Here is a 12,158-nt window from a genome sequence, read left to right as displayed (position 1 = left end):
GTGGGGAGCACCCTACATCAAATTGAATTTATCGAGGGACTTACATGCAGGATAATGAAATATTCCAAGTTACCCATAATACAAATGTAAGAATCACAACATTAGTTTGGTGAGCGGGAAAGGATATTGAGAAATCTCTCAGCAGGTCCCTGAAGCTGGGTTTTAACCCCCACATGTCCCTATGGAATAAATACTGCTAATGCAGATTTCATTATTTTTATTTTATTTTAAGTATTTATATCGCGCCTTTCTCCCAAACTGGGATTCAAGGCAGTGTACAACCTTTCAAAACATAATTATAGAATAAAGGTAAAGGGACCCCTGACCGTTAGGTCCAGTCGCGGACGACTCTGAGTTTGCGGCTCTCATCTCACTTTATTGGCCACAGGTCATGTGTGTATTGGCGTACAGGTCATGTGGCCAGCATGACTACGCTGCTTCTGGCAAACCAGAGCGGTGCACGCAAATGCCATGTACCTTCCCGCCGGAGTGGTACCTATTTATCTACTTGCACTTGACATGCTTTCGGACTGCTAGGTTGGCAGGGGCAACGGGAGCTCACACCGTTGCGGTGATTTGAACTGCCGACCTTCTGATCGGCAAGCCCTAGGCTCAGTGGTTTAGACCCGCGTCCCAATTCTAGAATACAAAGTCACAAAAACCAAATAGTTAACAACAACAGTTAAAATGCAACGACATACACATTGAAAACCAGCATCAAAATTAAGTTTGCCCTGATAGCAGCTCCGTGGTCAACATCATCTGCCCCTTCGGTTCCAAATGCCTGTCTGAATAAGAAGGTCTTGGCCTGTCAGCAGAAAGAGAACAAAGGGGAAGCCAATCTAACTTCTTCTGGGAGGGAATTCCACAATACAGTGGTGCCCCGCAAGACGAACGCCTCGCAAGACGGAAAACCTGCTAGACGAAAGGGTTTTCCGTTTTGGAGGCGCTTCGCTAAACGAATTTCTCTATGGGCTTGCTTCGCAAGATGAAAAAATCTTGCGAGTTCCCGCGGGTTTTTTTCGCTCCCCCCCCCGTTTCCTAAGCCGCTAAGCCGCTTATCAGCTGTTCCGCTGATAAGCCGCTTAACAGCTGATCGCTAAAAGCCGCTAGACCGCTAATAGCGCTAATCCGCTAAGCTGTCAATGGGCTTGCTTTGCAAGACGAAAAAACCGCTAGACGAAGAGAATCGCGGAACGGATTCTTTTTGTCTTGCGAGGCACCACTGTATGTGAGTGTGACGTTAACATATATGAGAGAGTGCTGGAGGGGAAAATAGTTAAATAGTTTGCACAGACAGGACCCAGGGGGTGGAGTCAGGGGGGTCTGGGAGGAGTTTGTTGGGAGTTGTGGGTGAGCAGTTGGTTGGCTGGTTGGGAAAGGCCGCTGGTAATAGAGAGACAGTTAGGGCTGTGGGTTCTTGAGTGTGGGGAGGTAGAAGAGATAGAGAGAGGAAAATAAGACTAACAAAGTAAAGAGCAACAACGGTTGGAAAACCGTAAAAGTTTTGTTTTAAGTCTGAAATAAAATACACTCTTCTTTATTAATTGAAAAGCTGACTGAGACTGAAGTGAAGACCAGGAAAAAGAGACGCTGGATGAAGATTGGAAGAAAGTTTTTAAAGATTTATTTTTGGGAATTAGTGCAAAATTAATGAGTATCAGGAAAAATGTTGGAATGAAACTATTTGGCTTTAGTAGAAATGATATAAGGAGTTCTGTATAAATAAGTATTAAGTTTTAAGCTTTAAGGTATTTTATGGTAAGATAAGGTTAAAATAAATTAAGGCAAACTGAATGACAGAGTATAGTGAAAGATGGAAAGGATTTGTTGAGTTAATTAATAGGTTAGACTGTTAAGATAAATTACCCAATAAAAATTGAGAAAGATGGAAAGAATTTGCTGAAACAAATAATTAAACTAGAATACAAAAAGGGAGGTGTGAGGAGGTCGATGAAACAAGTAATTGGAAGATTAAGATATGGAATATTGGTTGTGTGTTTTCTTTTCTTTTTTATTGTTTTTGTTGTATTGTATTTTTCCCCCTCTTTTTTATGTACCGTAATGTATGTTTTGTTAAACTTTGTTGTTTTCTTGCCTTTTTTTGTTATTTTTAAACTTTAAACATTTAATAAATATCATTTTTAAAAAAAGAAAAAGAAAAAAAAGATTGCCGTGTGGCCGAGATAACAATAAGAGCAAGAGATCTCAATGGCAGATGAAGATGATCGACTGCATGGGACTAGCAGAAATGACTGGCAGAATCCGACCCAGGGAAAAGAATCGGCGGAAGAAGACTGGAAGAAATTCAAAGACTATTTGCAGAAATATTACAAAATTAATGAATGTTAGAATGATGTTGGACAGAAATTAAGTGGTTACCAGCTGTAATGTAAAGGTTGAGCAATAAGCTATAATAAGTTATAAACAAGTTATAATAAGGATTTGTTGAGTTAAGAATTTGAATTGGAATACAAAAGGGGGAGGGGTGAGGAGGTCTGGGAAACAAGTTAATGGAAATGAGTAATGGAAATGATATTTGTTTTAATTGGGGGTTTTTTTGCTTTTGTATTTTTGTGGTTTTATTTTTGTGTGTGTATGTTTATTTTCTGTATTAATTGGAAACTATAATAAATATCATAAAAAAAGAGCAAGAGATCTCAAAAGACTGTTTCTGGGGAAGGCTTAGCCTCAGGGTCAGTGGAAGGAAGCTTGAAGGGTTAGAGGCAGAAACCTAAAGCTATACTTTGGGGACCAGGGTCTTGAAAAGCCAAGCCGGGAGGAACAGTGTTGAGAGTAAAATTCTCTTATTTAATTAATTAGTGAAAATACTGACTCACCCATAATGCCCCCCAAGAAGACCAAGCCCCCAGTGAGAGAAAACCCACATGAAAGCTCTGGAGAAGAGAATGGGAATCCCCAGGGGGAGGAAACCAGAATAGAAGAGATGACTAAAACCCGACCTGAAGTAGAAGTTCCACCGTTTTCAGAGGATTTTGAAAAGTGGAAATTAGTACAAGAATATAACCTGAAATTAGAGCTTGAGAAAAATAGAACTGAACAAGAAAAATTTAGGCTGGAGCAGGAATTGGGAAAAGAAAAATTGAGGGCTGAGCAAGGAACTGAACAGTTTAGGCTTGAGCAAGAATTGGTAAAAGAAAGGGAACAGCAGCAGTTTCAGTTAGAGATGAGACGGCTGGAATTAACGGTTTTAGAAAATCGTAATAATAGTAATAACACCGATGGGTAGAATCAAATGAAGATAGATTTAAAATGCTTTCCTGAGTACAGAGATAAGGATAGCCCAGAAGCATTTCTAGTATCCTTCGAGAGAGCCTGTCACGATTTTCAAGTGAGAGAGGAAGATAAAATGATGATCTTGAGAGCTAGGATAAGCGGTCCTCTAGCCGAATTATACGCTCAAATGACTGAGGAATAATCCCGAAATTTTGAGGTGTACAAGCAGTTAATATACGCACGCTTTGGGATTACCTCAGAGCAGTTGAGAAAATTTTTTAGAAGTGTGACAAAGGTGAGGGAGGAAACCTATGCGCAGATGGGGGCAAAGATAAAAACTTACCTCACAAGATGGTTAGAGCAAGAGAATGCAGACATGGTACCTAAGATTAGGGAAGTGATAGCGTTGGAGCAATTTTACGACACAATAAATGGCCAATTGAAGTACCTGATAAAAGAAAGGAACCCCAAGACAATAGAGGAAGCAGCTGGTTTAGCTGGTAAAAATAAATGAAACCAGAGACCATGGATTTGATGGGCCAAAATTTGGTGGGAGATACTGGGAAACAAACAAGAATAAATTTCAGCAAACCAAAGGAAAGATTACCACAGAAACCGATAAGAGAAGTAGCCCCTCATCAAAAAGCCCACATGAGAAGGCGCACACCCATACAGAGTTTACTGAGGGAAAAGTCAATAAAATAAGTTATGCAGGACCCAAAGACATTTCATGCTGGAGATGTGGAAAATTAGGTCATAAAAGTTTTGATTGTAAAAGAGGAAAAGAAACATCTAGTTATATAGCACCACACAGAAGCAGACATATTGTATCCAGCCTGTGGAGCAGGGCCCGACTAGTCAGGTTGTCAAGGAAACGGACATGCCAACTAGGCCCGAGCCTGCTGAGGTAGTAGAGGCCAAAATCCTGCACTATTATGAGATTCAACAAGATAATCTCTTGTTAAAGAAGGCTGGAGAGTATATCTGGATAGTCGGAAAAATATATCTCGGGTTAAAAGACACGGGATCACAAGTCACTATACTCCACCCGGAGATAATCAAGGATGAGGCCATAATTCCAGGAAAAGTAATGAAATTAAAAGGAAGTTCAAAACAAGCAGAGGTGGCGGAAATAGATGTCAGGTTCAAAAACTGGGCAGGGAAGTGGCAGGTAGCCCTTTCGGAAGAAATTCCCGCCCCAGTGCTCATTGGTTGGGACATTTTAGAACATGTGCAGAGTGCTTTCATAGTTACCAGAGCAAAAGGGAGCCCACAGTCACCTGAACCTGAGGGGGTGGATACAGTAGCAGAGGCAGACAGTGCTGAAGGACAGCAAGGGGGTGATCAATGTGAGGAAAGATAAAACACCTTTTTGTTTCCTTTGACTAAAAGTCAAACTCCAAGTTTTGCCAAAAAGCAAGAAGAAGATACTGAGCCGAGTCGGAGAGGCCGTTAACTCCTGAGTGCCCAGAACGGTTGTGTTTGAGCAGGGACCTTTTATATCGAGAAGTCCTTGCCCGACCATGCAGGGGGGGGGGTTGAAGAAGTGAGAAGACAGTTAGTAATCCCACATGAATACCGAGGCAAAATCCTGCAGCACGCTCACAATAGTGTATTTGGAGCGCATATGGGTATTACACGTACAAAACGGAGAGTGGCTCAAAATTTTTATTGGCCAGGAATGGGGAAACAAATAAAACAATACTGTCAAGCCTGTGACATATGTCAGAGAAGAGGCAAGACAAAACAAAAGCCAAATTGTGCCCCTTGCCTATCATATCAACCCCTTTTCAATGGTTAGGGCTGGACCTGACAGGGCCCTTGCCTAGAGCCAGCAGGCGGGGAAACAGATACATCCTCACCATAGGGGATTACGCAACCAAATATCCAGAAGCCATACCGTTGCGAAACACGGAAACAGAAACGGTGGCAACTGCTTTAATTGACTATATGAGTAGATTGGGCTTTGCCAGTGAAACAGTCACTGACTTGGGTTAGTGGTGTATGGGTCAATAGTCCGTGAGACGACCGGGGGCTCCGTACGAACGCCACACTGAGCAGCCACAGAAAAACATTCTCCCTTGCCATGCCTTTGATGCTGGTGGCACTGAGAGAAGTCGCTCACCCAAGGATCTTAGTACCAGCGAAATATATTTCATGTGGCCTGGGCCAAAGCCATATAACCAACAGAGCAGATCATTAAGCAAACAGTCTGTGAGCACCTAGAAAGGAATACTGTAATCACCAATAGTCAGCATGGATTTCTGAAAAATAAGTCATGTCAGACTAACCTGATCTCGTTTTTTGACAGAATTACAAGCCTGGTAGATGAAGGGAACGCAGTGGATGTAGCCTACCTTGATTTCAGCAAGGCATTTGACAAGGTGCCCCATGATATTCTTGTAAAGAAGCTGGTAAAATGCGGTCTTGACTATGCTACCACTCAGTGGATTTGTAACTGGCTGACTGACCGAACCCAAAGGGTGCTCATCAATGGTTCCTCTTCATCCTGGAGAAGAGTGACTAGTGGGGTGCCACAGGGTTCTGTCTTGGGCCCGGTCTTATTCAACATCTTTATCAACGACTTGGATGATGGACTCAAGGGCATCCTGATCAAATTTGCAGATGACACCAAACTGGGAGGGGTGGCTAACACCCCAGAGGACAGGATCACACTTCAAAACGACCTTGACAGATTAGAGAACTGGGCCAAAACAAACAAGATGAATTTTAACAGGGAGAAATGTAAAGTATTGCACTTGGGCAAAAAAAAAATGAGAGGCACAAATACAAGATGGGTGACACCTGGCTTGAGAGCTGTACATGTAAAAAGGATCTAGGAGTCTTGGTTGACCACAAACTTGACATGAGCCAACAGTGTGACGCGGCAGCTAAAAAAGCCAATGCAATTTTGGGCTGCATCAATAGGAGTATAGCATCTAGATCAAGGGAAGTAATAGTGCCACTGTATTCTGCTCTGGTCAGACCTCACCTGGAGTACTGTGTCCAGTTCTGGGCACCACAGTTCAAGAAGGACACTGACAAACTGGAACGTGTCCAGAGGAGGGCAACCAAAATGGTCAAAGGCCTGGAAACGATGCCTTATGAGGAATGGCTAAGGGAGCTGGGCATGCTTAGCCTGGAGAAGAGGAGGTTAAGGGGTGATATGATAGCCATGTTCAAATATACAAAAGGATGTCACATAGAGGAGGGAGAAAGGTTGTTTTCTGCTGCTCCAGAGAAGCGGACACGGAGCAATGGCTCCAAACTACAAGAAAGAAGATTCCACCTAAACATTAGGAAGAACTTCCTGACAGTAAGAGTTGTTCGACAGTGGAATTTGCTGCCAAGGAGTGTGGTGGAGTCTCCTTCTTTGGAGGTCTTTAAGCAGAGGCTTGACAACCATATGTCAGGAGTGCTCTGATGGTGTTTCCTGCTTGGCAGGGGGTTGGACTCGATGGCCCTTGTGGTCTCTTCCAACTCTATGATTCTATGATTCTAACACTTGGAATTGTGCTCAGAAATGGACCAGTAGCCAGTGAAGTTGTTTTAACAGAACAATGTGTTGTTTAACACACAACACGTTACAGTAGTTCAACTGGCGTGGGCGCAGTTGGCGCATGAGCCATAATTATGGAGAACGCGGAGATCAGGACCGAATCCAGGAGTACACCCAAACCGTGAGCCCAACTCTTCAAGGGGAGTGAAACCCCATCCAACACAGGTTGAATACTTATTCCCTGAGCCTTCTCCCAACTGACCAGGAGCGCCAATGTTTTGTCTGGATTAAGCCTCAACTCGTTCAGCCTCATCCAATCCGGGACTGACATCAGATACTGGAAAAGAGATTGAGGCATTCTGCAAGGTCTTAAAGAGCACTTACCTATCAAGAAAATAGAACTGAAGGAAACACTTTTGCACAGTTTCGATAAATGTAGATGCTGGAAGAGAAATGGACTTTATAGATTGAGGGATTTGATTGTGGACAGTAGAATTCTATTGTACCAGGCTACTAAAAGGAATAGGCATCCCAAGAAACCTCAGTGGTTCAAAAACATTCAATAGATTTTATTTCTGCTGCAATAAAAAAACAGGCCATTAAGGATCTGAGGCAGGGGTCAGCAACCTTGTTCAGCCGTGGGCTGGTCCACCGTCCCTCAGACCATTTGGGGGAAAATATAGGAACAAATTCCTATGCTCCACAAATAACCCAGAGATGCATTTACAATGAACGCACACATTCTACTCATGTAAAAACACGCTGAATCCCGGACTGTCCGCGGGCCGGATTGAGAAGGCGATTGGGCTGCATCCGGCCCATGGGCCTTAGGTTGCCTACCCCTGATCTGAGGAAATAGTTAGGAAAAGGAGAAAAATAAGGATGGGACTAAAAGGAAAATGGTTACTCTGAATACAAGGATGCAGCAGCCACATGCATTAAATGACAATTGTGCATCTGTAAACAGATACTAAGAGTCCTCTCACCAATACAATCCTTTTAATTAATAATAATAATAATAATAATAATTTTGCCACACACATTAAGCTGGCTGTGCACAAGTTAAAAGTGTGTACCTTATGGGCTTAGTATAATAGTTTTTTAACAGTTCATGTTTAATTGACATTTTGACTGCCTACCCAGGGGGACTGGACAGTGTTTCCCAACCTTGTGCCTCCAGCTGTTTTTAAACTACAACTCCCATCATCCCCGACTAGCAAGACCAGTGGCAAGGGATGATGGGAATTGTAGTCCAAAAACAGCTGGAGGCACAAGGTTGGGAAACACTGGACTAGAGGACCCTTTGTGCCTCTTCCAACTCGGGCATTTTGGAAGGGGCAGCTTTTCTTCCCTCTGCATGGCCACCTGCTCCTGCCAAATCACCCCCTGAAGGCCCTTGTCCCTCCTTTGGCATCTGACTCCCCTGGGGGGCTTTTCTTTAGAAATGGAGCACAGGAGCTGCAGGGGACACCTGGGAAAGAAGCTGAGCCTGAGGGCTAAGAAGAACTTATTTGTGTATTGTTGCGATTAAAATGATCCATGATCCTGTTGCTTGAGGAGTAAAGAGCAACTGCACCCAAATGAATTGCTGTGCAAGGAATCATAGAATCCTAGAGTTGGAAGAGACCACAAGGGCCATCAAGTCCAACCCCCTGCCAAGCAGGAAACACCATCAGAGCACTCCTGACATTTTGTTGTCAAGCCTCTGCTTAAAGACCTCCAAAGAAGGAGACTCCACCACACTCCTGGGCAGCAAATTCCACTGTCGAACAGCTCTTACTGTCAGGAAGTTCTTCCTCGTGTTTAGGTGGAATCTTCTTTCTTGTAGTTTGGATCCATAAAAGGTAAAGGCGACATTTTTCCACCTTCGCCGCATCAAGCAGTTGGTCCCCTACCTTTCCCGCCCTGACTTGGCCACAGTGATCCATGCGACGGTCATCTCCAGGCTTGACTACTGTAATTCGCTCTACGCGGGGCTGCCCTTGAAGCTGTCCCAGAAACCCCAGCGGGTGCAGAATGCGGCAGCCAGGCTCCTCACGGGGTCTCTGCCATGGGAGCATATTCACCCAGTGCTTTTCAAGCTGCACTGGCTCCCAGTGGAGTACAGGGTCAGATTTAAGGTGCTGCTTTTGACCTTTAAAGCCCTTCATGGCCTAGGACCCTCGTATCTACAGGACCGCCTCTCCCGGTATGCCCCACGGAGAGCCTCAAGGTCCATAAATAGCAGCACCCTAGTGGTCCCGGGCCCTAAGGAAGTGAGATTGGCTTCAACCAGAGCCAGGGCCTTTTCAACACTGGCCCCGGCCTGGTGGAACGCTCTGTCTCATGAGACCAGGGCCCTGCAGGATCTGATTTCTTTTTTCTTTTCTTTTCCTTCTCCCCCTGTGACGAGGCTACATTTTAATATTTTAATGTGCCATTATTTTAATGTTGTATTTTAGTTTTTAAGTTGAAATCATTCTTCTTGTTTTTATTATTGTTTGTAAGCCGCTCTGAGCCCGGCCTTGGCTGGGGAGGGCGGGGGTATAAATAAAAAATTATTATTATTATTATTATTATTATTATTATTATTATTATCCATTGCTCCGTGTCCGCTTCTCTGGAGCAGCAGAAAACAACCTTTCTCCCTCCTCTATGTGACATCCTTTTATATATTTGAACATGGCTATCATATCACCCCTTAACCTCCTCTTCTCCAGGCTAAACATGCCCAGCTCCCTTAGCCGTTCCTCATAAGGTATCGTTTCCAGGCCTTTGACCATTTTGGTTGCCCTCCTCTGGACACGTTCCAGTTTGTCCGTGTCCTTCTTGAACTGGGGTGCCCAGAACTGGACACAGTACTCCAGGTGAGGTCTGACCAGAGCAGAATACAGTGGCACTATTACTTCCCTTGTGTTTCCCAACCTTGGGCCTCCAGCTGTTTTTGGACTACAACTCCCATCATCCCTAGCAAGCAAGACCAGTGGTCAGGGATGATGGGAATTGTAGTTCAAAAACAGCTGGAGGCCCAAGGTTGGGAAACACTGATAGATGCTATACTCCTAAGACCGCTTCCATGCGGCGCCGGCGGGGGGGGGGGGCAATTGGAGGGGCCCCTCGGGGAAGCCCTGCTGGGAGGGGGCCGCCTGGCTTTCCTGGATCTTTCCTTTCGCCCCAGGCCCCTCGTGGCCGTGGGCTCGACTAGATGCCCCCCTGGAGCCCTGCTCCGTTCTGCGCAAAGCTGCCCGGCCTCGAGACGGGGCGGGGCGGGGCGGGGAGGGAAGCTCTTTACCTGCCCCAGAAGCGGAGGCCTTTCCCGCCGCCACGGGCCCGCCCAGGATCCTCCTCGCCCGGCGCCTCGGCCTTCTCTCCCCCGAGAAGCCGGCAGAGGAGGAGGAGGAGGAGGAGGCCGGCGGGCCGCTCCCCTCCGAGCGCTACGCCAGCCGCTGCCTGGCAACCGAGGGACGCCCGGGAAGGGAGGAGGAGGAGGAGGAGGAGGAGGCCGAGAGGCGGGAGGAGGAGGCGGAGGTCTGCCCCCCTCCCCATCCCCATCATTGGAGGGCGGCTAGATAAAGGCGTAGCTACTACTGCGCGGCAGGGGCCTCTTAAGCGCCTTTCTCCTACTGTATATATATATAGATATGACTGTTCTAGATCTATTTATCCACCTCCCCCCCCCCAGCAGCCCAATGTCTTCTGCATCTAACGTTTGTTACCATCATCATCTATTTATTTATTCCCTGCCATCCCCCGCCCCCCATGACAAGATGAAAGGATGCAGGAAAGCCCCTAAACACGTCTTGAAGATATGCAAGGAGCCCCCCCCCTCCCTGGCCCAAGTCTACTGTAGGGTCTCTGGGGCGCAATGTCTCTGCTCCACACTATTCTTGCATTCAGTTGTAGCAGAACCCCAAAGTAGCACAGGTGTAAGGTAAAGGTAAAGGACCCCTGGACGGGTGGGAAGGGCCTACGGTGCTGACACATGCTAAACTTTCAGGTCTATGTAACTGATTAAAAAAAAATACACTTGCTTCAACATTGCAAAGTATATCCCCCCCAATAGGGAAATTAATTTATGTAAGGAAAGTAAGGAAAGATGGCCCTTGTGGTCTCTTCCAACTCTATGATTCTAAGGCATGGTGCTGTGTTAATTTAAATCCAGGTAAGACACTTGGGACTTCATACTTTCCTTTCCTCCACAGTATATGATTATGCATTGGAAAAGCAAACATAATGACACAAGGTCTTACACATTTCATACTTCCATGTCAGAGTAAAATCAGCATGTAGCTCCTCCCATGCAATTATGTCACACGTATGCACAATGTAGTGTGTACATGTCAAAAGAACATGTATCGAATATCAAATGCTACAACATACACATTGGTTGCATGTTATTTTGTACATATACATATACAGGAGTGGTTTTTTATGTAAAAAAAAACAGCACATGAAGCATCGAATTTGCAGTTCAGGTGTATGACACAATTCTCAGACTTGTTCCCTAAAAATAACATATAAAATGCTCAATTTTTAATACTATTTTTATTATTTATTACTGGCAGGTAGGGGGTCATCGTTAGCTTCCTTATTTCTCCCCCCTCCTTCCCAAGTCTCCGTGTTAATGATGCTGTTGTGCAAACCCAGACCGTCTGCCAGAAGAAGGGTACTGGAACACTGGTAACAAAGGGCGCATTGCCTATATCCTGATTAAACAGGCAGTGGATGCAAATTCTAGGACATAGTTTCTAATGCATCCGTCAGGGATTTCTTATTCTGCAACTTTGTCCCTTGTCCCTTACGTGCCAACAAAGCTGTATGAAACAAGTCATGGTGTGTGAACTTGCAGTCTACTCATCCTTCTTCAGTGATGTCATTTAACATTCCTACTCCCATTTTTTTTTTTTTTTTTTACTAAAACCTCTGAACCTGTATGGAGCTCATTTTATTCCTCACTGAGCAAATGGGGCCTATGCCCAGTTTTTGAAATTAAGAAGCAGGACTTTTCTCCAGAGTAGATGGCAGGCCTGAGATACACCATCTCTCTCTAGGAATGAAGCAGTGCTTTAGGACAAAACTAGACTTGATGGCAGCAGACACAAGAGTACATCTTGGCACCTGAGGCAAACCACAAATGACATCCAAGAAAAAAGGGGAATGAGTGGACATGAGGTTGTAAACAAGTTGATAATTTGTTTGGAAAAAACTTTTAACGATGTAAATGGGAGTGGGAGATGCGAGGGAGTCCAAAGAAGTGATGAAATTATGTTTGTGACAGAAGTAAGATGGTTTATTATTTGTGCATTTATATTTAAAAACTTTAATAAATATTTATTAAAAAAAAAAACAAGAAAAAAGGGGAACAAGGCATGGAATAAAGATCACCATGGACCATGGACCAAATGAACAAAGCAATAGGCTGTCATCAAACTGCTGTCATTAG

General features: G+C 44.6%; 1 protein-coding gene across 7 annotated transcripts in view; it reads right to left on the bottom strand.

The window, feature by feature from the left end:
- TTLL1 (TTL family tubulin polyglutamylase complex subunit L1) overlaps positions 1-10,208 on the bottom strand; it is a 33,131-nt gene extending 22,923 nt beyond the window's left edge. Inside the window, exons 1-2 of one of the 7 annotated variants that reach the window (XM_081860995.1) lie at positions 2,964-3,132; positions 704-808 (exon numbers count right to left, since the gene is read on the bottom strand). In XM_081860995.1, coding sequence (XP_081717121.1) covers positions 704-705 — 2 coding nt within the window. In that variant the 5' untranslated portion in view covers positions 706-808; positions 2,964-3,132. Of the gene's footprint in view, positions 1-44; positions 215-477; positions 600-703; positions 866-2,963; positions 3,133-3,844; positions 4,002-7,120; positions 7,145-10,007 lie in introns of those variants that run through there. The other 6 variants (XM_081860996.1, XM_081860999.1, XM_081860993.1 and 3 more) reach the window with 6 other exon arrangements.
- Positions 10,209-12,158: the final 1,950 nt, after the last annotated feature.

Source organism: Podarcis erhardii, assembly GCF_964252035.2.
Source record: "Podarcis erhardii genome assembly, chromosome: 5".
Lineage (NCBI taxonomy): Eukaryota > Metazoa > Chordata > Lepidosauria > Squamata > Lacertidae > Podarcis > Podarcis erhardii.
The sequence above is the reverse complement of the archived record's forward strand: the minus strand, read 5'-3'. Positions and strand labels throughout refer to the sequence as shown.